The sequence below is a fragment of the Lepidochelys olivacea genome (assembly GCF_965140295.1).
Source record: "Lepidochelys olivacea isolate rLepOli2 genome assembly, chromosome: 27".
Classification (NCBI taxonomy): domain Eukaryota; kingdom Metazoa; phylum Chordata; order Testudines; family Cheloniidae; genus Lepidochelys; species Lepidochelys olivacea.
This window is the reverse complement of record NC_140437.1, coordinates 17932058-17958948: the sequence shown is the minus strand read 5'-3', so window position 1 is coordinate 17958948 and position 26891 is coordinate 17932058. Positions and strand designations below refer to the sequence as shown.

Genomic DNA, 26891 nt, shown 5'->3' with positions numbered 1-26891 from the left:
CTCCTCCCCGCAGGAGTCGCCTTCTGGTGCCTGCTGGACATCGTGCCCATCAAGAATGAGAAGGGGGAGGTGGTTCTCTTCCTCGTCTCCTTCAAGGACATCACCGAGAACCGGGGCAAGAGCCACCCGGGCGACAGGAGAGATGGTGCGCCCTGGCCGAGGGAGGGGGGGCAGGAAGCAAGTGGGGCTGGGGGAAGAAGCCAGGGGGTGGAGTCAGGGGACTGGAGCAGGCTGGGGGGAGGGTGCCTGGGGTGGGGAGGGGCGTGGAGCAGGCTGGGGGGGAGGGGAAAAGCCAGTATGGTCCTGGTGGCATCTGCTTGGAGCCAGGCTGGGTCCCCGTGGCACTGGCTCCCAAAGGCCGGGCCGTTTCCCGGGGGACCCACCAGCCCGGATGCTCCCTGGACGGTCTTTGCTCGCTTGGGTGGTGCGCAGTGTGAATTAGAAGGGGAAGGGGACCTTCCTAGGACGGCCACTGTGTCCACACGAGGGGCATGCATGGGGGCAGCTGAGATGGGGCCCAGTCCCAGCACACGCGGCGCGTGCCCCAGCTCTGAGCTGGCCCCGGCTCACCCGGCCCGCGCCGCTCTCCGTCTGTTTCAGAGAAGCACCGGAGCAAGAAGGCGGGGAGCTCCCACCTGCGGGCGGCACGCAAGCAGGGCCGCACGGTGCTGCGCCAACTCACCCGCCAGGTCACCGGCAAGGAGCGGGGCGAGATGAAGATCACCAGCGTAAGAACCCACCCCCTGCTCCCGTGACCTCCCTCCGGCTCCGAACCACCCTGGCCTGTGCTCCCGGTGGGGCCTCATCCCCTGCCTATGTGCTGGGCTCCTAGGTCACCCGCGGGACTGCAGAGAGCTGGCTTCTGCTTCCCGCTGCCTTTCCTCAGGCCCCCTGTGGGTGTCCGGGGGCAAGGACGGCCCAGGAGCTGCAGGGACCCCCTACCCAAGGAGCCCCCCTGAGCCCTGCGGGCCAGCTGCTCACCAGGCGGAGGGAGGCGTTTACCCAGCGTTATTCTCCAGTGCTTTGTGCTTTAGCCCTTGGGACGGGAAGGTGAGAGCGGCACCAGAGAGCAGCCCTGCTCCCAGGGACTTAGCCTCATCCGGGGCCGGGATTAGCTGCCCGCAGAGGAGCTGTTCGCCAGGCAATGTGCAAGTGGCCCCTGACTGCCAAAGCCTCGAAAATTTGCACCTTTAACTCTTTTGGGCAACAGCCAGCAGCGCTGGTGGATTATTGTGAATAGCATTCGTGTGAAATGTAACCGGGCCGTCTGCACCCGGCACATCATAATGCCGCTGCCGGGGTCACCTTACACCAGCCGGCACTTCCTGCAATGCCCCGCACCGAGCTGCAGCTTGCGGCCGTGTTCCAGCCCTGCGTGGTGGCATCTGGGCCTGGGTCCCCCTGCAGCGTTCGGCAACGGGAGCGCTGAGTCGTGCAGGGAGTCCTGGGGGGCCTCTCCGCCATCACCCTTCCCGTTCCTCCTCCGCTCGCTGCTCTGAGTGAGCAGCCCCAGCTCGGACCCCCAGCCAGCCAGGGCCTCCTCTGCGGTCGGGCGCATGCTGGCTTGTCTCGGGAGGGTGGCTTGGCTGCCCCGGCCTGGTTTGCTGTCGTAGGCTTGCTGGGGTAGGGCTGGGGGCCAGCACACTGGTTTTCTTTCCCCACTCTGCCCCTGGCCTGCCCCATTCCCCACCTGATCCAGCCCATGCCAGGACCCCCAGACCTGGCTGCCTCCGGAGAGGTATCAGGGCAGGGGCTGTCTCGAGCAGATGCTGCTCCAAGCAAATGGCCCTACGTGCCATTGGGTGCGGGGGGAGGATGGAAACACCCTTGTCCCTACAACTGGCAAATCACCTCTGAGCCTGCTTAGGGCAAGCGGCTGATGGCGGGTGTCCACTCGCGGCCCGCGGGACCCTTGCCAAGCTGGGAGCCGCTCGGCAGCCTGGATTCGCTCTCCCTCTGGGGCCACGAGACTAAGGAGCTTTCGGGAAGCGCAGGTGCTGAGTGGTTAGTGGCTGCTGTGGTTGGGATTATCCCTGGCCTGATGGGGATGACAGAGAGATCACCCCCCACCCCCCAGCACTCCCTGCACTACCCCAATCTCCCCGGGTCAGGCCACGGCTGCAGCTGGCTGGCACTCCTGAGCGGTGGGGAGAGGGGTGCTGGGGTCACCTACCGGGAGGGTGTATTGAGCTCAGAATGGGCGAGGAGGTTGGTGGATGTCGGGGTGTCTCGGTGTCCCTGCACGGGGACTCCCGTCCCGTTTGTCAGAGCAGCTCTTTAGGGCACGGGCCTGGTGCTATTTCTAGCAATCTCTACTGTTGGCCCCTCACCCTGGTACTGGGCCTTGTGCATTGTGCTGATAGCCACGGGGAGCTGTCCCTCCCCTCCTTGTGACTTGTGCCCCTCTGTGCCTGACCCACACTGGACGCGAGTCTGCTCCCACCCCCTGCGGAGGGCACCCGGGCTGGCTCCACAGGTCCTCGGCCGGATCCCAGCTGGTGCCAGCCTCTGAGCCGTCTTCCTTCCCCAGAGCGTCTTTGGGAGCAAGCCGTCCGTTCCCGAGTACAAAGTGGCCTCGGTGCAGAAATCCCGCTTCATCTTGCTGCACTACAGCATCTTCAAGGCCCTGTGGGACTGGCTCATCCTGCTGGCCACCTTCTACGTGGCCGTCACCGTCCCCTACAACGTCTGCTTCACTGGCACCGAGGACAGTCTGGCCGCCGCCCGCAGCACCATCGTCAGCGACATCGCCGTGGAGATGCTCTTCATCCTGGGTAGGGCTGATGCTGGGCCGGGCCGTGGGGGCTTGGCGCCCAAGCCTGGCTCAGGGGAGTTCACTCAGCGCGTGGCTGGGGGGCCACTGGACCCTTCTGGGCTGGGGAAGGGGAGCCTGCTTTCTCAGCAAGCCGCGGAGACGGGTCGGGGCCGGAGCTCAGCTCTGTGCCGGGGGCGCGTATCCGAGGGTGCTCAGAGCGCTGGTTGCAGCTCTCCCGGATCACCCCCCATCCGCGCTCTGGGCTGGGTCTGAGTGCCCAGGTTCCAGGCTGGCGTCTGCCCCGGGGAGCAGGGCCCTGCCGCGCGGGGTGCGGCCGGGGCCAAGGCCGGGTGGCTGTGATCAGGGTTCCTGCTGGCGGCAGTGCAGGGCCGTGACCGGGTTGGCCCTTCTCTGCAGACATCGTCCTGAACTTCCGCACCACCTACGTCAGCCAGTCGGGGCAGGTGGTCTACGACACCCGCTCCATCTGCATCCACTACGTGGCCACCTGGTTCTTTGTGGACCTGATCGCGGCCTTGCCCTTCGACCTCCTGTACGCATTCAACGTGACCGTGGTGAGTGCGAACCCGGGGGGGGTGGAGGGGGGGGGTCTCCTCTGTCCCTTCTCCGGAGCGGCCATCGGGGCGAGGGGAGCGCAGGGATCTCAGCGACAGCGGGAAGCCACCCACCCAGCCCAATTGAACCCGAGAGCCGCAAACCGTCCGCAGGTGTGAAATCTCTGCCAGCTCAGCGCTGGCTCCCCCGGCTGAACCCTCTCCCTGCAAAGTAGCTGGACACACACGTGCAAACGGACACGGCAAGGCCTCTGTGCTCTGAGAGAGACACACGTACAAATGCATTCTCCTGCACACCCAGCTTCGTTTGCACTTGCAGAGACGTGTGTACAATTACAGACACACACGCTGCCGCATACATAGTGCTCAGATAATGCTGAGGGACCGGACAGCGGCTGGGGTGGGCAGTGGAGGGCCCGGGCCCCAGCCCCTCTGCAGAGGCCCTGGGCAGGAGTGATTCGGAACGCCGTATTCACCCCAGCATCAGCCATCAGGGACAGGGGGCGTCGGCCCGGGCCAGGAGCGGGGCCTGTGCCTTGCAGGGTGCTGTGGCTCCTGCTCCCTGGGCCCCACGTGCCGTGGGAGTGGATCCAAGTGCAGGGGCTGCCAGCCGCAGAGCGTGACCCAAAGCAGCCCACTGAAAGGGGAGCATCCAGGCAACAGGCTGCTGGAGCCCAAGGACGTGCCCCCCCATGTGGTGTCGAGCCCCTTCCCAGCAGGAGACCTCGGGCTGCAGCGGGACTCAGCCAGTGGTGGGGAGGGCGGGAGCAAGGCCCCATGCTGGGCTGTGCCCCGGGCCGAATTTCCCCCGGTGGCTCTAGTTCTTTAAGCTGTTCCCCATCCGGCCCTGGGCAGAGGCTGGCCTGGCGCCCGCGGTCGGTGACGGCTGCCTCTGCTCTCCCCGCCTGCCAACCCAGACCTCGCTGGTGCACCTGCTGAAGACCGTGCGTCTCCTAAGGCTTCTGCGTCTGCTGCAGAAGTTGGACCGTTTCTCCCAGCACAGCGCCGTGGTGCTCGCCCTGCTCACGTCCGTGTTCGCCCTGCTCGCCCACTGGCTAGCCTGCATCTGGTACGTCATCGGCCGGAAGGAGATGGAAAGTAACGACCCTCTGACCTGGGGCATTGGTGAGTCAGGCGGGGTGCCCGGGGGGCCTGAGCCGGGCGGATCCTAGCGGGTGGGCACAGGACTCCTGGGTTCTGTTGCTAGCTCTGGGAGGGGCGTGGGATCTAGTGGTTACAGTGGGTGGGGCTGGGAGTCAGGGTGCCTAGGTTCTATTCTAGCTTCCCCATGGACTGCTTGTGTGATCTAGGCAAGTTACGCGCCCCGTGCCTCAGTTTCCCCACCTGTACTGAGGCTGGCCCTGTGCTGAGGGTCCAGGAATGGATTTGGCTGGCGGGCAGCTAACGACACTGCAGCTGCTCAGCAGGAGCCATCAAAGGAAGCAGATGCTGGGTCGGGCTAGGGCCAGCGGGGCCCGGCACTAGACTGGTCTGTGTGGTCCAGGGTTGCACGCAAAGGCCCAGCACAAGACGGGGGCCTGGCTGCAGCCAGGGGGCAATCCCCAGCCCTCAGGCTGGCTCCGTGCGGCACTGGTGGTGCCGTGGCAGAGGGCCAGCCTGGCTGGGCAAGGGCAGCCTGCCCTCTCCGCAGGGGGAGCCCAGCCGCCTGCAGCAGCTGGGGTGAGCCAGGCCCCCCCGCTGCAGGCAGGGAGAGCTCTCCGAGCAGTGGGGGTGGCCAGGCAGTCGTGGGGCTCCGGGGCAGTGGTGCGAAGGGCCCCTGGATGCATTGGGGAGGCCAGGATGGGTGGGGGGAAAGGGAGGGCACTGGGGGAGTTGCTCTCCAAGCAGGGATCCAATCCCCTCTTGCCCTAGGAGCCGCTGGGTGTGAGCTCCCTGGTCTGGCAGGGTGACGCAGCTGCGGCAGCCAGGAAGGTGCAGCCGGGGGCTTACGGGAGCGCATCTCCTGGCCCTGGCAGACAGCACGCCAGGCTGCGCCGACCCCACCCATCGCTCATCCCTGCCTTGGTTCGGGGATCGAGCCCTGAGCGGCTGGGCCAGCGGCAAGGGCTGTTGTGCTTGGCACGCCCGAGGGCTCGGGCCCCGGTGATGCGGAGGGAGTGAGACGAGCCCCACTCCAGCCGAAGCCCGGGACCACAGAGCGGGCTGTGGCTGCAGAGCTGAAGGCTCTGGGGTGGGAATGACCCCTCCCGGTGCCAGGCTGGAGCCGAGATCCAGCGATGCCCAACATCTCTGCCCTCTGCAGGGGGCTGCTCTGGGCTCCACCGTGGGTGGGCTGCCGGGGGGCTAGACCGGCCCCCCATTCCGAGCGCCGGCCGACTTTAACTCTGCGCTGTGCTTGGCAGGCTGGCTCCACGAGCTGGGCAGGAGGCTGGAGGCGCCCTACGTCAACAGCTCCGTGGGGGGCCCATCCGTCCGCAGCACCTACATTGCTTCCCTCTACTTCACCCTCAGCAGCCTCACCAGCGTGGGCTTCGGCAATGTCTGCGCCAACACCGATGCGGAGAAGATCTTCTCCATCTGCACCATGCTGATCGGGGGTGAGACGGGCAGAGCCAGGCAAGGGGGCATGCGCCCTGTGCTGGGGAGGAGCAGGGTAGGGCCAGGCAAGGAGGCATGCGCCCTGTGCTGGGGAGGAGCAGGGTAGGGCCAGGCAAGAGGGCATGCGCCCTGTGCTGGGGAGGAGCAGGGTAGGGCCAGGCAAGAGGGCATGCGCCCTGTGCTTGGGAGGAGCAGGGTAGGGCCAGGCAAGAGGGCATGCGCCCTGTGCTGGGGAGGAGCAGGGTAGGGTCAGGCAAGGAGGCATGCGCCCTGTGCTGGGGAGGAGCAGGGTAGGGCCAGGCAAGGGGGCATGCGCCCTGTGCTGGGGAGGAGCAGGGTAGGGCCAGGCAAGAGGGCATGCGCCCTGTGCTGGGGAGGAGCAGGGTAGGGCCAGGCAAGAGGGCATGCGCCCTGTGCTGGGGAGGAGCAGGGTAGGGTCAGGCAAGGAGGCATGCGCCCTGTGCTGGGAGGTGAGCCAGGCAGGGACTGGCAAGGGGACACACCCCCTGTGCTGGGGGGAGCCGGGTAGGGCCAGGCAAGGAGACATGTGCCCTGTACTGGCGGGGAGCTGGGTAGACACGCCCTGCACGTCTGGTGCGGGGGGACTTAGGTGCACGCCCTGGGAGTGAGCGGGGGGTGGCAGGATCCCCAAGTGTCTGGCTGCTGAAGGGAAAGTTAACAGGGGAGGGTGTTAGAGGTGAACATGACCCCCCGCCCCCAAAAGCTGACCTTGAGCTGCCAGGGCTGGCAGGAAAGGCCCCTCGCGGGTAGGTTCCCTGCGCAGTGCAGGGCAGCTGGCAGAGAGGAGCCTTGGCCCTGGGCTGGTGCAGCCTGGGGGCCAGGCTCCCTGCCCCTGTCCGCCCGTGGCGCTGAGCTGGCGCTGGGCCCTCCCCGCAGCCCTGATGCACGCCGTGGTGTTCGGGAACGTCACGGCCATCATCCAGCGCATGTACTCCCGCCGCTCCCTCTACCACACCCGCATGAAGGACCTCAAGGACTTCATCCGCGTGCACCGCCTCCCGCAGCCGCTCAAGCAGAGGATGCTGGAGTACTTCCAGACCACCTGGTCGGTGAACAACGGCATCGATGCCAACGAGGTAGGCGGTGCCCCCGGGCCCATGCCAGGGGCTAGGTCCCTGCCACCGGGGCCGCCCGCTGAGCACAGAGCTTGGAGGGACGGAGCCAGAGGAGCTGGCTCTCCGGGTGCATGTGCTGGCTGCCGGAGCAGAGGATCAGAGCTCGGGGCCTTTTGCGTCTGGGGCCAAGGGGTCCAGGTCCCATCCCTGCTGCTGCCGAGTGCCCGATGCCGGGACGGTAACACCGCTGGGAGCGGGCAGGGGACGCTACGTCCGTATCTCCCGTGGCCGGGGCAGCTCCTGCAGGAGGGCAGGCGCTCTGCTGTTCCCCTCCAGCACCCTGGGGAGCCGCCGGGCCAACCCTCCCCCCGCCAGCGCCCCTGACTCCCTCCCGCTGCCCCCGCAGCTGCTGCGCGACTTCCCCGACGAGCTGCGGGCCGACATCGCCATGCACCTCAACAAAGGCATCCTGCAGCTGCCGCTCTTCAAGGCGGCCAGCCGGGGCTGCCTGCGCGCCCTCTCCCTGCACATCAAGACCTCCTTCTGCGCCCCCGGCGAGTACCTGCTGCGCCAGGGTGACGCCCTGCAGGCCAACTACTTCGTCTGCTCCGGCTCCCTCGAGGTCCTGAAGGACAACATGGTGCTGGCCATCCTGGGTAAGGGGGTGCCCGGCATGTGCCAGCCCCACCCCTGCTCTCACGGGCAGCAGGGGCGAAGGGCTGACAGCCAAACAGGGGGGCCAGTGCGGCTTCTTTCCCCAGAGCCTGTGGCTGGCCTGTCAAGCCCTGTGCCTCTCTGTCCGTCCACCTGTCCGGCTGTTTCCTGGCTGCGCTGGGGGGATTCCTCCGGCAGCAAGTTTCTGAGGTGCTGGGGCCTCGCGGGGCAGTGAGAGGTGGTTGCTCCGAGGCGCCCGCCCCCCACCCTTCGCGGAGCGACCTGCTGAGAGCAGGGCCTGGCACCCTGATCACATGGCAGCGGTGGAGATGGGCATTCCCCTTGGATCCCAGATGGTGCCTGCTCCGGGAAGGGAGTTGGCAAAGCCCCACCCTTGGGTTCAGGGTCTCAGATACACCATGTGAGGGGCCAGTCAGGGCTCTGTGGCTGATCCAGATCACTGCTGGGCCAGTGGCAACCCCCAGCATAGCCACAGGCTTCTCTTGGGGCCAGTCCAGCTTGTCATGCCCCACAAAGGGCCGTCCCTGGCCAGCAAGATGCCCAGCTCCCCTGTGAGATGAACAGCAGGTCCCTGGTGCCCCCCAGCTGGGCTGGAGCAGTGGAAGCTGGGTCTCCTCCCTGGGAGGAGGCTAAGGAAGGGGACTGGAGTCAGGACTCCTGGGTTCCATTCCTGGCTACAAGGAGGCCAGGCCCTACCCCCCCACCTCTGTGCCTCAGCTTCCCATCCCTACAATGGGCCTCCCAGGAGGCGCGTGAACCCTCCGAGGCCTGGGCTATATGGGGGCCTGGCCAGGGAACCCCTAGTCCTGCTCACCCCCCTTTCCTGATGCCCACAGGCAAAGGGGACCTGATCGGAGCCGACCTGCCCGGCAAGGACCAGGTGATCAAAACCAACGCGGACGTCAAGGCGCTGACCTACTGCGACCTGCAGTACATCACCCTGCGTGGCCTGCTGGAAGTGCTGGAGCTCTACCCCGAGCACTCCAGCAAGTTCATGGCCGACATCCACCAGGACCTCACCTTCAACCTGCGGGAGGGCAGCGAGATCGAGGTGGGTGCGCGCCTGTCCCAGAGCCGCCTCTGCCTCCCTCCATCCAAGCCCCGGCACTGGGGGATGCTGGCTGTGCCCGCAGGGCCATCAGGTCTCCTTAGCCCCAGGGGGTGGGCTGGAAGGGGAGATTAGGCGAGACAGCAGCTCCCTGAGTCGCTCCTGCAGCCGGGAGGCTCGAGGAGACCAAGCGCAGGCTGGGCTCGGCGTCCTGACCCTGGGCTGTCCGGCCCTGCTGCGGGCGGGAACTCTGGCGACTGCTCTGCTCTGCACCAGTGCGAACAGCAGCGGGGCTCGTGCGCGGGGCGGAGAGCATGAAACGCTCGTGGAGAGACACGCGGACGCCCCACTGCCCCATCTTGCCTCCCTGCCACGCCGCTTGAAGATGAGCTCCGGGCCCTGGGGCTCACGGAGGGTTTCTGTAGCGGAAGTGGAGCCTGCTCCATGCCCACAGGCCCGTGGGCTCTGTCACGGAGTCCCCGGGCGATGCTCTGGAACTGCTCCCCATGAAGCCAGGCAGGACTCTGGGGAAGTCTCCTTCCTGGGAGCAGCCTGTCTGCAGGACACACAGCTCACACAGCTTCCACCTTCCTGGGTCTGACCTCGGAGCATTCAGCATCCTCTGCCCCTCCGTGCGCTTCCCACAGCGAGTCCTCCCAGGTGGGGTCCTGGGGAAGCCAGAGGGTCCTGCCCCACAACTCCGCAGTCAGATGTGACTCTCAGCCAGCCAGTAAAACAGAAGGTTATTAGACAACAGGAACATGGTCTAAACCAGAGCTTGTAGGTGCAGAGAACAGGACCCCTCAGCTGGGTCCATTTTGGGGGGCAGTGAGCCAGACAACCCCGTCTGCCCTTCACTCCAGGTCCCAGCCAGCCCCAAACTGAAACTTCCTCCAGCCCCTCCTCCTCTAGGCTTTGTCCCTTTCCCGAGCCAGGAGGTCACCTGATTCCTTTGTTCTCCAACCCTTTAGCTCTCACCTTGCAGGGGGGAAGGGCCCAGGCCATCAGTGGCCAGGAAACGGGGTGTCGGCCATTCTCTGTGTCCAGACCCCTGCACACACCTGCCCTCTAGGGCTCTGCAATGATCACACACCCTTACCCCACCACCTAGAGACTTAAGACCTGCCTAGGGGAAACTGAGGCACCCCCACACTATTCAGAAGAAACATTAAGAACAGTCCCGCTTCGTCACAGGCTCCCCTCTTTCTGCTGAGTGTGCCCCACGGGGAAAGGCCCTGAGTCACCGCGTTACCCCTGCTCCCCCCACTGCCCAAGTCTGAGTGTAAAACACACCCTGGTTTAACCGGAACCGCGGACACCAGGTCTGGCCAGAGCCCAGCGGCTTTATCTGGGCTCCCCATTTCTGCCTGCGCCCGCCCGGAGGAGGTGAGCAAATCTGCCGTAGTGCGACCTGTCAGTAGCATGCCCTGTTGCCCCGGCGTGCTAGCGAGGTCAGTGAAAGAACAGGGCATTGCAGGCACGGGTGGAGCCGTCGGGCTGGGCACTGCGGGGTACATGGCAGCACAGCGGGTGTGCAACGCTCAGGAGCGCCACACCCAGCCTCGGGGCAGCCTCTTCGGAAGCGGGGCACCAGCCCCGGATTGGCTGAGCTCCATGCTTCCACCTCCCGAGCCTGCTGTCCCTCGTGAGCTGCTCCGGCGCCATGGCAGCCTTAACGGGGCGTCGCAGACAGTCCCTGGGTACATTCCTCGCTGGCCAAGGAGCTGCAGTGCCAGGCAAGAGGCCTCGCGGCCTCCGCCAGATGAAGCCTCCTCGTGGAAGGCCGAGGCAAACAGAAAATTTACAAGTCTGCCTGTCTTTGTTGGGGGTAGGGGGGAGAGACATTTGTTGGTGCCAAACTGTGAGATCAGAGCTTGGAACTCAGCCAATCCAGGAACTCTGCTGTTCCTGCCGGGGGCACCCCGAGATTGAGTTGTGCCCGGGGGGCATCTCGCTGCAGCCCAGCGCAGAGCGCGGGGGCCGGGCTGGCAGGTTTAGTCATTCCACTGACTCCCACAGGCAGGCGGGAACGTTCTGCCTCAGAAATAGCAGCTCGTTGCTCATCCGCCCCAGAATAGTTGCCTACTTTGTATCAGCTGAAATAAAGAGCTCGGGATTTTTTACAGCGGTCTCTCCATGTAGGTCCCAGATGCGCCCTGCAAAGAATACCCACCAGACCCTGAAGAGAACCTGGTGGGAAATTTCCCTCTGGCTTCTAAATAGCTGTTAAAAAATCCACCACCAAGTCATTTATAAATTAATATATAGGTAAAAAACAATGGCCGTGTTTGCACAGGACCTACAAAAATGAAGTGTTGTGTGTGCCCTCTGCTGGTCAGCTGTCCAACCTCAGTCTCAGAGCTGTGCAGACCTTCCCTTGATAACTCCGAACAAAGGCATTAATATGCGACGGATGGGTCAAGGAGACAACAGTGGGGTCTGGAGGACGTGTAGCTGAGAGTCCAGTGTGGGGCCTGCCAGGGTCTGGTTCTGGTTCAGCAGCCCTGACCCCTCCTGAGCTGCTGCTCTAGAGGGTTCAGCCTGACATGGCAGGTGTCTTGCAAGATCCGATCTTTCCATGAGGTTTCGGCTAACCAGGGCCAGAAAGTAGCTTCCTTCCTGCTTTGGCCCTGACCCAGAGGCAGGTTCCCCTCTGGAGCACTCGGCGAGGAGGTTCTGACTCTGACCCATACAAAGAACAGGGAGAAAACAGGGACTCAGGCTGTCTGTGTTTCCAGCCTTTTAGGAAGTAAACCCCGGTTGAGACTGACAGACAAATGCCGTGAGGGACCCACCCCCCGAGGCCCCTCCCATGGCTGCGCCGCTTGGTGAGGCCACAGTCCGGCACTTACAACATCACCGTCACCGCTGTGGTGATGCCTTGTGATGTCACTTGCTCCGGATTGTGACATCAGCAAGCTGGAAGCTGGATGCGCCGATCCCCCCCGGGCAGCATCTTCCAGGCCAGCTGGGACCCAGGGGCAGGTGCCGAGTGCCGGAGCAGGGAGAGGCTGGGCCGCGCCGATACCCGCTTTCTCCCGCTGCTCCCCGCCAGCGCTCTCCTCCTCTGCTCTGCCGGCTGCGGGACGGTGCCAATTGTGATGGGTGGTTTTTGTCCACTAGGACCGGGAGCAAGACCAGCCTGTAATTGCGCATAGGCCCCTGAACAGCCGGCGGATGGTAACGTGCTTCGGTCGCTACCGACCCAGGCTGCATTCGAAGCAGTGACCTCGAGGTGAAAGGCCGTGTGTCCCACTCCCGACCCCTGAGCTGTTCCTCCACCCATCCCGCCGCTGTGGTCCTTTGCGTGTCAATGGTTCCCAGCCTCCCTGCTCCCCGCTCGCCCCGCCCCCCCCCAGTCTCGGCATAGGTCTGGTCAAGAACCACCCCAAAATCTCTGTGTTTCCAGAGTCCTCGCCAAACTACCGCTCTGTGGGCATGATGTGCTAGGAGCTGGCAGCGATCCAGCCCACTCACAGCGGGACCCTGTAGGGCTAGCCAGGGAACGAGGAGGGGGAGCTGGAGACAGGTCCAGAAAACCAAGGTGGTGAAGGCACCTGCTGGGTTTAGTTCATCCTGATGCAAAGCCAGCGTCAGGCCTAGGCACCACTAGGACTTGAAGCAGGATTGAGCGGCGTTGGGCCTTGTGGTTCTGGAGTGAGGGATAAGCAGTGCCTGGCCTTGTGCCGGACTCCCTGCGTGGGGCAGCTTCCCCCCCAAGTGCCCTATTTCCACTCTCAAGGGCAGGCTGTGAGGTCTCCCTCTCCCCAGGCTTTTGTCATCCCCCCACCCTCGCTCCCCTCCAGCCCCCCTCATGGCCCCGTGGAATCTGGCCTTGAGGAGCTGGTAAAATATACCCTGGTGGTAAAATCCACAAGCCTGAGGCCTCAGCTTGGGCATGGCTCCGTCTCTTCCAGCCTCACCCTGCTGCTCCCAGCCTCCAGCTGACCTCCTGCCGGGGGCATCTTTTGGGCAATTCTGCCCTCTCAGCAGACACTCGTTTGGACGCTGGCTCAAGCCCCCGATGCCCCTGGGAAGTGGAGAGCCATTCCCAATCTGGGGTGAAGATGCAGGAAACAGGGCAGCCATTCTCTGCGATGGGAGCAGAGCAGCCCTAGGTCTGAAGCCCAGGCTGCGGAAGTGAAAGATTTTCCCTGGACACCAAGCGGGATGGTTGGAGATGGCACGTATTTCCGCGGGGCCCATCCGTGGCAGCACCCGAGTGCCGGGAGATCTGGAGCTGTGGGGCGCGAGAGGAGAACCTTCCCTGTTCGCTGCGGCACTGGCCCAAGGCTGAGCATCAGGTGGTCGCTGGTCCCTACATCCAGCTTGAATCACGGAGATCCCCTCATCATCTCCTTGGACAAGCCACTTCCATCAGGCGAGGGCTCCCTCTCCTCAGGCTCTGCCAGTGACCCAGGCCACGTGCTGTTTGCGGTCGTGCCCACCACGTGCCAGCTGCCTTCCAGACCCTTAGGGACTGTCCCTGCCGACAGCGGCCGGGGCAGGGGATCACAGGCGGTGGTGTACATACGGGTCAGGTACAGAGCAGCGAGATTCCACACAGGCGGCGGGGCAGAGGTGGGCGTTGACACAGAGACACGGTGCCTGGAGGGCTGGGCTACACTGTCCCAGTGCTGGTGGGGAAACCTCTTCCTGCCTCTCCTGTCCGGAGCCAGGAGGATCCCCAGCGCCGTGTCCCCATGTGCGCGTTTGCTCAGGGTCCTCCTCTGCCAACCCAGCAGCAGGTTGCTAATCGGAGCTGGCCGTGGCTGGCCGGTACCCAGTGGGTGTTGGTCTGAATGGAGTTTGCTGGGCGGCACTAACGAGCCTTTCTCTGCTTCGTTTCCAGGGGCTCCTGCGATTTCCCAGATCCCCTCTGTTATCCCAGGTAGGTTGGGTTTGTGCCAGGCTGGGTTGGCAGCTGCTCGCACCCCCTGAGTTCCGTATTATTGCCAGGGGCTCATTTGAACCCAAACGCAACATGCGGGTGAAGTGGCCGCTCACCAGAGTGACTCCCCCGCTCTCAGGGCCTTTCCGAGCAGGACGCTCCCATGCCCCTGGGCTGGGCAGCGGTGGGGACGGAGACGCGGCAGCTCCTCCTGGCTCAGCCTGCAGGCGGATTGAGCTGAACCACTGAGCTCAGGGCTTAACGCCAGCTTCGGGAGCTGAGTGCAGAGGGGCTGGCTGCAGTCACACCGCGATGCCAAGTCCCTGAGGGGCCCTTCTTCTCCCTGCCCCACTGGCCTGGCTGAGCGATGCCAGGAGGGCATTTCCCCAGGGGATTGTCCTGCCCTTCAAGCTAGCGCCAGGTGCAGCAGCCCTGGGGCGAGTCTCCTCGCCTCGTCACCCAGCTTCCTCCCTCTGCCCGCAGCCTCGCCCGGAGAACAGTGCCAGCCCCGAGAAGCCCCTACACTCCATCCTGGAGGACGAGGAGGGGCTCCACCCTTCGCCCACCCGCCGGACCCACCGCAAGCTGCTGCTGCCCACCCTGCAGAGCCCCGTGCGGTGTGGCTCCCTCAGCAGCCTGCTGGGCGACGAGCTGCGCCAGTTCTCGGCTCTGCGCCGCACCTGCCGCTCCCCCGCCCGCTGCAGCCAGGGCAGGAGCCCCTCGCCACGGTGTCTGAGAGACGGCGAGAGCAGCAATGGCCGCAAGCCAGCCAAGCTCCTCATCCCCTCCCTGCACACCGCCGGCCCCCCGGAGCTGAGCCCCAGGTAAGGACTGGCAGCACCACGTTCTTGGGACCCTGCAGCCGTGGGGCAACCCACCAAACCGGTGTGTGAAGGTTTGCACGCCTGCCTCGGCTGCACACATCTGAGTGCATCGCCGTGTGCTTGCACACCTGTGCACGTTGGCAGGGGTGAACTCATTAGTACGCCCCACATCCCTGGGACCATTCTCTCCCGCCATGCCATGCCATGCGCCCACACCCCTCCCCTTGAGCCGGCCCCACCTGTCCTGGCCTCTCCTGGTACTGCCAGCATGGCGGGTGGGCGGTTAGTGCCATGGGGTGGGGACAGGATGGGCCCATGGAGTCATCTACCTGGATCAGGGCTGAGACCCACTTGCTCATTTCACCTCAGGCACCCGGTGGCAACAGCTGCCATGCTCAGTTGGCCACGGTGAAATCATTGGGAGTTGCTCCATATGAGCCAGCGAGCCCGGGGTAAGAGGGTCTGTAGCCCAGACTCAGTCCCTCCAGGCTGCCCAGACCCCATGCCCCAGTCGGGTTCTGCCTGGCAGTGCTTGAATTTCCACCCGTGCCCAAGAGGCTTTAGGGAGGCAAAGGGGCCGGTTAGCGATGCCCAGCGGCGCTGTGCCAGCCGATCATGCCAGTAGGATGAACCCCCCCGTAGGGTCGTTGATGGGATCGAGGATGATGGCAGGACGTCGGAGAGGCAAACCTTCCATTTCAACGTGGAGCCGCCTCTGCAGAGCTCGGTCGCAGACTCGCTGACTTCCGGTAACTGCCTGCTGCCCCGGGGCTGTCCCGGCTCTGGGCCAGACGGCGCTGGGGCTCGGAGGCACGCTCTGTCCCGGGGAGAATGGCTTGACATGAGTAAGCGGCTGTTTCCTCTGGGCCTGGGGCACTGCCTGCCCCAGGGTTTGGAGGGGAGCGGGTTTGCCAGGCTGGAGCACAGCGCAGGCGGTCAGGACTCCTGAGTCCTATCCCTAGCTCTGACTCACCGTGCGCCCTCAGGCACGTTACTCATCCTGGCCGGCCCCTGGGGGGATGGGGCGGATGAAGCCACTCATGCTGGTTCGGTCCCTGTAGCCCCCTGGCTGGCAGGTGCTCTGGAGGCAAAGCCAAGCGCACCGCGTTGGGATGAGCAGCGGCTAGTTCAGATGCTGGCGGAAAAGCTCCAACTCCTGCCAGCCTGGCCTGAACAGCCTGGGGGGAGCGGGGGGCTGCGCAGCAGGGGCTGGAGTAGCTGGTCCCCCCGCCCCACTCCGTCCAGCCAGAAGCTCCCCTGTTTCTGAGCGTTCAGGGCTTGGGCCCGGAATAAGGCCTGGCGGGAGCGGGGTTGTGTCCGAAGGGGTCGGCCGGTCCCAATGCTGGGACAGGCGAATGGATGCGGGGCTCGCTCGGGGAGGCTTTGCCCCCGGCCTGTTGTCCTGGCACGGCCGCGAGTCACAGCGGGCTGGGGTCAAAGGCCCATGGGGGCGCGCTGCCCTCCCCTGAGATCCGTCTGCGGTTCCTTGCAGGGACGGATGAGGCCAGCCCAGCCTTAGGCGCCGAAGCGGAGGAGATCAAGCAGAACGTCTGCAGACTGAACCAAGAGGTACAGCCTGGAGCCCCTGCGGCCGGGGCTGGGGGGGAGAGGTGGGCGCTGCAGGGCTGGCTCTCCCGGGGTTCGCATCCGCCTGGACCCACCGGCACCAACCGACCCGGTTTGCCCGCTCCGGAGCGGGGCTCATTGCACGCTGCTGCCTGGGGCATTCTGCAGGAGGTGAAGTGACCCCAGCTGTTGGCAGCTCCCCACCCCCAGCACTGAGCCCGCTCCGGATCGGGCAGCCCTCGCTGCTTGGCGGCTCTGCCCTGACTCAGGCGATCGGGTTTCAAATGAGCACAGGCTCCCTTTGTAACGATTTCATAGCAACAAACGCAGCTCCAGGAGCAGCCCTTCCCCCTCTGTGCCCTGCTCCCACCTCCCCCTGGGCTGTGTGCTTGAGGGTAGGGTACGCTACTCTTGGGGGCACCCCCTCAGGGGCAGCAGGCAGGGTCTCTGTAGCCTTCTGCCCCCCATACTGGGGGCAGCTCCTGAGCGAGGCAGCTTGCTTGGTGCAGCCTGGGGGAGCAGCATGCTGGCTTTGTCCTATCCAGACTGCTGTAGGGACAGAAATGTTTCCTGGCGTAAGCTAGAGCAGCCTCAGGGTGGCTTAATGTCAGGGTCGTGCTAGGGCTCGAGAATGCCCGTAACCAGCCTTGATGTCGGCATCAGATCCTGTGCTCTGCATCCCCGAGGGAGGTCCTTGCATTATGTCCCCTGTGGCCAAGGCGCTCAGTGGCCAGTGTGGAAGCTCACAGACTAGCCCAGTAAAACCAGCGGGGCCAGGTTGCGGGAGAGCGCGTCCCCTCTGAGGCTGAGCAGCGTGCTGGGGCTGCTGCTGGGCCCTGGCCCTCTCGGCTTTCCTCTGCTTTGCAGCCAGTGCTCATGATAAACAGCGGCCGCCAGAAGAGACAGGGCTGGTACCCTGGGCTGCTGGGTGAGCACTGAGCAGCCCGGATCCAGCAGGAGGTTAAACTGGCCAGCCCGGCAGAGAAGTAACAGCAGTGGCCACTAGCCATTTGTTTTCTATAGGACCTACAATGACAAAAGGTCTCTTGCTTGCTCTGCTTATTTTTCCTGTCAAACAGCAGCAGCAGGAAACAAGCCACTTCCCTGGGGTGCGTTGCCAATGGGGCTGGTGAACAAAACACAGGGTAATAGGCCCAGTGGGCACGTCGGGGCACGTGTCCCGCGCGGTCCGAGGTCAGGGTACATGGATGCATGCGGTCAAAGAGCCCCAAGAGGCTGTCCTGGGGCTGCAGGCAGGCGCTAAATAGGCTGCTGCCTCTGGGTGGGTGTCATAGCAACACTGAGACACCCCCCCCCCCGGTCACCCACCGCCAGCCCCGTCCTGATCCACACTCCGCTGGCTGCAGATCCCGGAGCAGCCGGATCCAAAGGGGCATCCCTGCCCCATGCTCCCAGAACCCTTTGCTTCTCCTTTGGAAGTGGGGCGACAGCCAGCATGAAGCGTTGCCCGGCCATGCTTGGTACCAGTGCGGGGCGCTGCTGAGCTGGGGGCCAGGGGAGTGGTGGGGAGGGCGCAGGGCGCTATCCCCTCGCTCGGCACGGTTTTTGTCTCTTTCCAGATCAACAACCTCAACCAGGAAGTTTCCCACCTCAGCCGGGAGCTGCAGCACACGATGTACCTGCTCCAGAGCCCGCTGCCGTGCGCCCCAGCCTTGGCCTGCCCCTACGGCCTCCCCGTGCTCTCCTCCCAGCCCCCGAAACCCAGCAGCGGGAGCGAGCCGCCATCCAGACTGCCCCCGGGGCCGGTGCCACCCCTTCTGCCCTCGGCTCACGCCTCCGCCTCAGGGCTGCCGTCACCATCGCCGGGGGACGCTGGAGTTTCTCCCGGCGCCACCTCTGCCAAGGCCCCTGGCTCCCGGAGCGCGCCCCCAGCCAGCCCGCGGGAGCCGGAGGGGCTCCACGCTCCCAGAGACTCATCCCGCGCGCCTTCCAGCCGTTACCGCCTGCCCCGGGCGGACATGGACGGGGCCCACCTCCCACCGACACAAGCTGCCCCGCTCAGCGGTCAGACTCCCAGGCTTCCCCACTCGCTCGCAGGCTCCCGGGTCCTGTGCCCTCTGCCCTCGTCCCCTGCCGGCCCCAGCCCGGCCTTCCCCAACTGCTCCGCTCAGAGCCACCCCCCGCCACCCCTCCGCTGCCGATCAGACTTGGAAAACTTCCACTGACGCCCCCCCGCCGCCTGTCCCACGCGCCCTCCATGCGTGGCTCAGCCCGGGAGCTGCAGCGAGCCCAGCGGATGGAGCGCCCTGGGGGGGCCTCGCCAGCGGTGTCCGGTGATGTCGTTGGGATGATGGCCCCATTTCTGCCAGCGTCAATTTCCCTTCTGGCTGCAGGTGTAATTGCAAGAGTTGGGGGCCAGGCGGGGGATGGATGAGAGCCCCCCTCCCCCCGGCTCTTCCAGGGCACTTTCCGCCCCAGCTGTGACCCACCACCTGCTCACGGCTCTGCGGAGCTGGTGCGTTTTCTACAAAATGATGGTTTTTTTTGTGACGAGGGATTTATTCTGAGAGCCTTAGAACTCCTAGGAGGACCCTAAGCACAAGCCTGTCCTCTGCCCCCCGGACCAGCCCCACGGGCGCCCTGCAGGCCTGGGGTGCCCCACCGAGCCAGGTACCCCTCTGCTCCCCCTCTCTGCTCGATACGGCACTCTCTCCGCAGCCTTCCGCTCCCATCTTCAGTACGTATTTGCCTGAATTGAACAGGGTCAGGGCCCTGCTGAGGGGGTGGGGGCTGTGCTGGCGGCCCAGTGGGGCTGGGCTGCGACGGTTCGGGTGTAGTTTACAGAGGGAACAGCCTGCGTGAAATGCACAATGCTGGAGAACAGCCGGGCTGCTTCCAGGGCTGCTTGGAAACCAGGCCCGGCAGGGCCGGACCAGCTCTTGCTGACCCCACCGGGGAGGTAGTTTGCAGGATTGGACTGTGCAGCCCCGGGGCCAGTCCTGTCATCTCTCCCCGCCAGGCCGATTCCGGGCCGCTTTGTGTTCCGGAGGCTCAGGGCTCAGCTTCGAGGCGTTGCAAGGTGGGGGTTCAGACTGCGTATGGGACGCTCCTTACGGACGTAGCTGGGGGACGGGCAGGTTGTGCCCGTTTGGGGAGTCTGTCAGCAACTCCCCTGGAGCTGGGGGTCACATCCACCTGCTACACAACCCTCTCCCTCCGCCCAGGCTGCGGCTCCCCACAACTGCATGTCCCAGCATGCAAGTGTAGCCCACTGCTCAGTGCGTTCTAGGTCCCCCCCACCCCGTGTGCTAGATCCGTGTCGCCCCGCTGCGTGAGCTGTCAGCGTCCTCTGTGTGACGTCTGTTCCGACACAGCCCTGCCCGGCCGCCCTGGCTCCTGCGTGTTCTCTGCGCTGGCCGAGGCCTCTCGTCCGGGGGCGCGTGCAGCCATCCCCGAACCAGCCGCCAGAGGCTGCAGGCCGCGCGGGGCCATGGCTGGCTCTGCAATGGATTTCGACACCCCTAGGCTGTTGCCACCCCGTGCCCGTGAGCCCACATGGTGGCAGGTCCCGGCCTCCTCCCCACTCACAGGACCTCACTGCCACAAAAGGCCAGTGTCTCCTGCTCCTCTGTGCGAAGGAGTGAGGGGCAGCGGGAGGCCGGATGAGCCCAGCTCCAGGGAGCTGGGGGTGGGTGCGGGGGCCTTAGTGCTCAGGTTTAGGAGGGCAGGGGAAGCCCCTTTGCCCAGGTGGGAATTCCCCATAAAGCCCCCGAGGGAGGCACCGACGTGGGGTTAAAAGTGCCTGGGCCCCTGGCATGAACGGGATAAACTCAGGCCAGGTTGGAGGCCAGTTTCTGCATCGCTCCTGGGGGGCTCTGGCCAGGGAAAGGGAGCGAGGGCGGGTGGAAGGCAGCAGCACGGGATATGGGGGTGCAGCGAAACACCGGGTGGTGCCAAGCCAGCGTGGTGCTGCCTCTCCCCACCAGGAATCCCGGGGCAGGCATGGCTGACCTGCCCGCAGGGCACACAGGGCTGGGTCTGGGAGCCCATGCAGCATGGTCGGGGCTGAACTGGGCACGAAGGGGGCCATGGCCTGACAGGAGCTTTGCCATTGCCCCGCTGGGAGCAGAAGGACCAGGCAGATCAGACCCAGCCTGCGCGGCCCCCTGACCCTGGCCCCTTGCTGCCCAGACATCATTTGGCCACATCTGTGCCCAGCTGCCTGTTCCCACTGCCCCGGGCGCAGGGCCTGGCGGGGTGACTGTGCAGCCTTTGTGGGTGGGGGACTCCTCTGGGCCTGCAGCCCCAGCTCTGCAAACCAGGGGGGCGGGTTGAAGCCTTTTGATACTTTTTTCCCCAAAGATTTTTTTAAGACTTTTTTATTTCCTGGTGGGATTTTTCTCCCCCACCCGGATGACACGGACGGGCAGCTCTGGGCCAGCACCAGGGAAGCCGGCCCCAGCTCCGGGCAGGCAGGCAGGCAGGGCTGGTGCTGCCGGCTCTGTGGCTGGGGGCCGGCGGTGACTCAGCCCCATGCGGTGAGTTGGGGGCGTCTCAGGCCCGTTCTCAGGGCGCCAAGGTGGTCACGCACTGAAGCACCAGCCCCCCCCCGCCCCAGGCTCCCCTCCCCAGACTCCTCTCCCCCTCCCGCTCCCCCAGGCTCCCCCCTGGCCCGGCTGCCACCAGCGTGCACCCCCACTGCCCAGCCACCACCTCCATGGTGCTGCGAAGACATACCCTGTAATAAAAGCTCTATTTTTCCAGCTGCTGGCTCTGGGTGGTCCCGTCTCTGCTGCGGGGGCGGGGAGGGGGCAGGGTTGTGGTACTGTCCAGGGCTGGAGCAGAAGGGGTTGGAGAGAAATGGGAAGGGGGCCTCCATGGCTCACTTTGGTTCCCCGGAGCCCCTCGCTGCAAGGCCCCGTTTGTTCCAGCTCCCAGACTCCTGGGTGCCCCTGTCCCCGGAACAGGCTGGCTCCACCTGTGTGGAGCCCTCCAGCGACGCTAGCTGGGATCCCCAGGGACCAGTTCAGGGCTCGCCACCCCCACACCCGCTAGCCATCACAGCCACCCGGGAGGGGCTGCCAGAGCAGGGGTCCTGGGCCTTAACCTAGGCCCTTTGGAGCTGCAGCTGGGCCCCCTGGGCAGGCATTCGCACTTGAAGGCGTTGGTCGAGCAAAGTGCTCTCACCTAGGCAGCTGTTCCTGGAAGCTGCCCTCCTCCAGACGCCTCCCCCCAGCACCAGCTGCCCCAGAAGAATATTTAAAAATAAATACTAAATAATGCAGAGATTAAAGGAAACAATGGAGAGGCGAAGGGCTTCACGCTGCCAGGGGCACGCATGGGCGCGGTGCCCCCAGGGCGCAGCCGGCAGCTTCTCCAGCCAGATGTGGGGGAGGCTGCATTGTGGGGGAGCTGGCTGCTCCGAAGCAGGAGAGGGGCCAAAGTCGTTCCGGGGCTGGGGGATTGGCTTCTCTCCTCCACATCCCACGTGGCTCGGATTCAGAGGGAGCGGTGCAGTGGCCTCCCGGTCTCCCGCCCGCCACCCCTGCTGGCCCTTCGTCTGCCAGGACCCAGACGGGCCAGCTGAACTCTCCCCTATCTCTGCTGCTGCCTGGTGGGTGTGTGCAAACAGTGGGTCTTGCACAACGGCTGCTTCAGGCTCCAGGCCACGCAGCCCCAGGGCCCTGTCGCTGCCTGAGTCCCGCCCTCACCGGCTTGCCTGAGCGCCAGGACCAGCCAAAAGCCCCTGTGCTCAGTGGTGCCGTGCCATCCAGCTGCCCAGTCTAGCCAGGCAGGGGGACTGCCCTGCCGGGAAGGGGGCAGTTAACTGTTGGCTCCTTTTCCTGCCAGGCCTGCCCAGCTCTTGGGCACCAGGACCCCACCGGTCCTTGCCCGCTGGGGCTGGGGCGACTGGCGCTCGGCCATTGACAGATGGGCCACACCCGGTTTGCTGGCCTAGAGGGGAGCGCACCCCCGCTGAGCAGCCCACCCTGCTCTCTCGCACCGCGTGGGGGCAGCGGTTTTAATGCTGACCTGCAGCACCCCCTGGTGACTAGCGCCCCCCCCCGCAGCTCTCTGCTCCGTGGAGCTCGCCCAGCCCTGCTCAGCGACTGGGGGGTCCCGTACTGAGCTCCACGGCCCTGCCTTGGCTCTGGCAGCTCGGTTCGTCGCGGGTTCTCTGCCCACCCTGCCCCAGCCAGACTCTCGGGCCCCAGAGAGGAGGGCAGGGCTGTGCAAATCTCCCTCGGCCCAGGGCTGGCGCCAGCAGGTCCCAGGTCTCTGCTAGCAACAAACAACACGCGCAGCCTCACTGCTGGCAACGCGGCACCTACCCTCGAGTCAGCAGGGGCTGGCAGAGGGGCTGCCATGTGGCTGCAGGCTGCCTGGCCAAGCCAAAGGGAGGGGGCAGGTCACTGATCCCATCCTCCGACCCAGCCAGTCCCTGTGGCCCACTACCCCCGTGCATCCATTGCTCCTTGTGCTTTCTGAGCTGCGGGCTGGACCCTGCACTGGGCTGAGCCACAGAAATGCCACAACAGCTCCCCAGAGCCCCCAGGACCCGTCGCCCAGCCCGGAGCACCCACACGGACCCTGCAGCGAGGTGGGCTGTTAAATTCTCTCTTCCTGTAATGCCAGGCCCCTGCCCTAGCAACCTGTCGGGCCCTGGGCACCTCCAGCTGCCGGTTCCACCCTTCCCCGGGAGGCGTGTTGAGCCCCAGAGCCTGCACAAGGCTGCACTCTGCTCTCCCAGCCATGAGGCACTGCTGCAGAAGAGACTCGGGCTGTTCTCCGGGATAGCGCCCCCACTCCTGGGGCTGTGGGGAGTCCCCCTCCGCCAGGGATGTTCACCTCGCATTTCTCCAGCCCCTTTCTCTCCCATGTTCATTGGCTGCTCTCTGCTCACAGGATCCCCTTCGCCCACCGCTGAAATGCAGCCGCGGCTGGGGAGGCTGCATTACGTGCCCTGTATGCATCAGCAGCAGTGTCTGAACCCGGGGCCTGCAGCTGCACTGCACAGCCCTCTCGTGGGAGCCAGGCTCCAGAGGGGGAGACAGCCCCGCCGGCACCCAGCTGGGGTGGACGGGGCAGAACTATCTCCTAAGCATGGAGCAGCAGCCTGGGTTGGCAGAGGGGCAGGGCTGCGTCCTGCCAGCACCCTGGGGCTGAATCGTGTGTCGCTGGGTTGCCCGGCACCGATTGGGTTGGTGGCAGGACTTGGGCAGAGTTTGCCTCCTTCCGTGGCCGGGTAAGGGGAAAGGGGAACACCCGGGGTGTCTGGAAACAACATCCCCGTCCAGCTGCCCTCGTGGCCAGCTCCAGCCTTGGGCACAGGGCTGCCTGTGTGCGCACAGCATGGCAGGCCGTGCCCCAAAGCACACCCGTCTCCAACGCCCCCACCTCCTCGCCCCTCCACACACCCGCCCCAGCCTGCGGGCCCCGGACCCTTCCCCGTCACGGCCAGCTCTGGGGTGGCACAGCCCGAGTGCTTTCAAAGCCGCTAAGGCAGATCCAAGCTGTTCAAGGGAGCTCCCTGCTGCCACCAGGGCAAATGACAGCCCCGCTCGGCTGCCTGCCCCCTCGCCCTCCCCAGTTCCTCTGCCCCCACCCCTCCGCCCCCAGCTCCTCTCCCCGCTCCCCCCCCAGGCTCCTCTGCTCCCGCCCCAGGCTTCCCCCCACCCGGCTCCTCTGCCCCCACCCCTCCGCCCCCGGCTCCTCTCCCCGCTCCCCCCCCCAGGCTCCTCTGCTCCCGCCCCAGGCTTCCCCCCCCCCCGGCTCCTGTCCCCACTCCCCCCCAGGCTCCTCTGCCCCCACCCCTCCGCCCCCGGCTCCTCTCCCCGCTCCCCCCCCCGGCTCCTCTGTCCCCACCCCTCCGCCCCCAGCTCCTCTCCCCGCTCCCCCCCCCAGGCTCCTCTGCTCCCGCCCCAGGCTTCCCCCCCCTCCCGGCTCCTGTCCCCACTCCCCCCCCCGGCTCCTCTGTCCCCACCCCTCCGCCCCCAGCTCCTCTCCCCGCTCCCCCCCCCCCGGCTCCTCTGCCCCCAGCTCCTCTCCCCGCTCCCCCCCCCCCAGGCTCCTCTGCTCCCGCCCCAGGCTTCCCCCCCCGGCTCCTCTGCCCCCCCCCGGCTCCTCTCCCCGCTGGCTCCTGTCCCCCCTCCCCTCCAACCAGGCTCAACCTCCGGCTCCGCCCCCCGCGCCCCAGGCTCCGCCCCCCGCGCCCCAGGCAGCACCAGGGGCAGCGACTCAACCTTGGGTTTTTCCCACGCCGCTTCCCCCGGCCCCGGCCCCCTCGTGGACTACAACTCCCATCGGTCCCCGCGGCTGCGTCACGTGCCTCCGCCCCGCCATCCTGCGCCCCACGTCCGGCCGCGCGGAGAGGGGCGGGCCTCCAAATGGGCAGGGCTTCGATGATTGGCGGAGGCCGCTGCCTCTCACCCCGCCCGGCCGGAGCGGAAGCGGTGGGCGGATCCGGAAACGGAGCAGCTGAAAGGCGGAAGTGGAGGCCGCAGCCTGAGACCCAGCTGGGGCGGGGGAGAGAGGAGACCCCTGAGCCGTGAGTGGGGCCGGGCGGGGCCTGGGGGCTGGGTCCCGCTGGGAGGGGCTCTGAGCTGGGCGCCCCCCCTCCCCCACGGGAGCCAGGGAGAGGCGGGCCCTGCGGGGGGGGCTCTGAGCTGGGCGCCCCCCCTCCCCCACGGGAGCCAGGGAGAGGCGGGCCTTGCGGGGGGGGGCTCTGAGCTGGGCGCCCCCCCTCCCCCACGGGAGCCAGGGAGAGGCGGGCCTTGCGGGGGGGGGCTCTGAGCTGGGCGCCCCCCCTCCCCCACGGGAGCCAGGGAGAGGCGGGCCCTGCGGGGGGGGCTCTGAGCTGGGCGCCCCCCCTCCCCCACGGGAGCCAGGGAGAGGCGGGCCCTGCGGGGGGGGCTCTGAGCTGGGCGCCCCCCCTCCCCCACGGGAGCCAGGGAGAGGCGGGCCCTGCGGGGGGGGGCTCTGAGCTGGGCGCCCCCCCCTCTCCCACGGGAGCCAGGGAGAGGCGGGCCCTGCGGGGGGGGCTCTGAGCTGGTCGCCCCCCCCTCCCCCACGGGAGCCAGGGAGAGGCGGGCCCTGCGGGGGGGGCGCCCAGCTCAGAGCCCCCCCCTACGGGAGCTAGGGAGAGGCGGACCCTGCGGGGAGGGCTCTGAGCTGGGCTTCCTGCCCACTGGAGCTGGTGGGAAAGAGGTGCTCTGAGCTCAGGAGACCCTGTCTGACATGCTGTCCTTATTCTCTGCCCCACGTGTAAGGTCGTACCCATGGGGTGTGATTGCAGGGAGCTTTGGCCAGCCCTCCCTGGCAGGGGTCACCAGAGATTAGCCCATGCCCAATGGGTACTGGGGAGTTACTCCCTCTGTAATGTGACTGGGTTCCTAGCTAGCTGGCATGGGTGTGTAAATGGGGCTGGGGAGCAGCTGAAAGCCTGGGCTAGTTACACAGCTAACCTCAGCTTCCCTGGTCACCTGAGCCCAGTTTAGGTGAATGGGGAGAGAAGTGGGGTTAGGGCAGTAGGTTATTTTGGGTGAGGCTGACTCCATAATCTTGCTCTCTCTCTCTCACCCCACCCTGTACCCAGGACAGCTGCTGCTGGTAACTGACTTACTACATGAGGGGAAAAGAGAAGCAAACTCAGGTCCCCCTGCCCCGTTCATTCTAAGGTCTCCCTGGCTATGAACAGTCAGTAACTTCCTAGTAACTTCCCCTTGCTCTGGCTTGTATTATCACTTGGTAAATGTGTTATGACTCATGATTCACTTTGCCCCTGCAAACAGACCTCTGTGGCCTGCCCATCATTAGAGATCTCCTGGATAACTGGATTGGTTGACTGGGTAATGCCATCATCTCTCTAGCTTTCTGGAGAGGACCAGGACCAGTACTGGACCAGGTCTGGTCTGGCATAGTGTTTCCAAGAGCTAGACTTTCTGGTGTCAATGTATGTGTAGAAGTTGACTGTAATATTACGGGTTTATGGCAGTTGTTGCTGATTTACTATCGGGCAGATATGTCAAGGCAGAAAATGGTCAAAACCAGGGCCTTGAGGAGCCACTTAGTCTGGAGCGAGCACTGCCTTGTGACATGGGGAGACTTTCACTTCCAATCCCGACTTGGACATAAACTTGTAATGTGGCCTTGGAGGAAGGTGGTGTCTTAATCTCCAATGTGGGCATGATACTTGGCTCAAAAGACTGGGGGGTTGTCACCTAATGTGAATCCCTGAAAGTGCAAGGAATACCGGGATTTCACTTAGGTTTTACACCAGCATGTGTATGACTGACCTTCACAGACCCTTCTTGGTAGGGGGTCCTGTGTTATAGCATACTCACACAGTAAGTGTGCAAGATATTTTTCTATAGCACAGAATGCATGTGTTGACCCTGAGGATCATATATCTTGGTTAAATGATAGTGTAGCGTACTTGCAAGCTGACTAGATAATTTTCCAGTTAGAGCATGGCAGTCTGGCTCTTTCTTCAGTCTTGACTGTAATCATAAGTGCTGCTTGAGTTACTAGTTAGTAGGCTTTTCACATGCCAGGGGGAATACTATGCCATGGCAGGCTTATTGAATGACAACCACAAAATCTAGCTGTAACTGTTCTGGTTATTTATGAGTAAGTGTCATTGTACTGCATATTTCTCTACCTCCCCTCTACACTGTTGCTTTTGTATAGACACTCTCCTAGAAATTAGGAGAAATCAATGGCTTGTAGCAGAAGTGCTAAACCTTTACTTGTCTTGCATGGGAGACCCAAAAGAGGAAAAACTGCCCAGGAATTTCAAAAATGGGAGCCTAAAGTTAAGTGCCAAAAAAGGCACAAATATCAGGTCCCTTATTTCAAGTGTTAAGAACCCAGCAGCTTCCGATGGATTTAGGACCCTAACTTCAGTCTCCTATTTCAGAAAGTCTTGCCCTTCCTGTATTTTAAGTGAAGAGAGTAGTTGG

At 64.8% G+C, this 26891-nt stretch overlaps 2 protein-coding genes across 3 annotated transcripts in view; both read left to right on the top strand.

Annotated features, from left to right (window-relative positions):
* KCNH4 (potassium voltage-gated channel subfamily H member 4) overlaps positions 1-21107 on the top strand; it is a 30820-nt gene extending 9713 nt beyond the window's left edge. The window contains exons 3-16 of the mRNA XM_084615840.1: positions 14-145; positions 601-728; positions 2531-2774; positions 3173-3330; positions 4248-4455; positions 5694-5888; positions 6787-6986; positions 7372-7621; positions 8477-8691; positions 13541-13579; positions 14063-14403; positions 15046-15152; positions 15896-15972; positions 17550-21107. Coding sequence (XP_084471966.1) covers positions 14-145; positions 601-728; positions 2531-2774; positions 3173-3330; positions 4248-4455; positions 5694-5888; positions 6787-6986; positions 7372-7621; positions 8477-8691; positions 13541-13579; positions 14063-14403; positions 15046-15152; positions 15896-15972; positions 17550-18155 — 2900 coding nt within the window. The 3' untranslated portion in view covers positions 18156-21107. The remainder of the gene's footprint in view (positions 1-13; positions 146-600; positions 729-2530; positions 2775-3172; positions 3331-4247; positions 4456-5693; positions 5889-6786; positions 6987-7371; positions 7622-8476; positions 8692-13540; positions 13580-14062; positions 14404-15045; positions 15153-15895; positions 15973-17549) is intronic.
* Positions 21108-22450: 1343 nt separating this feature from the next.
* The window catches only part of RAB5C (RAB5C, member RAS oncogene family), a 35327-nt gene continuing 30886 nt past the window's right edge, over positions 22451-26891 (top strand). Inside the window, exon 1 of one of the 2 annotated variants that reach the window (XM_084615834.1) lies at positions 22451-22531. The gene's annotated coding sequence lies outside the window, so the exon portion shown is untranslated. Of the gene's footprint in view, positions 22532-24370; positions 24479-26891 lie in introns of those variants that run through there. The other variant, XM_084615833.1, reaches the window with a different exon arrangement.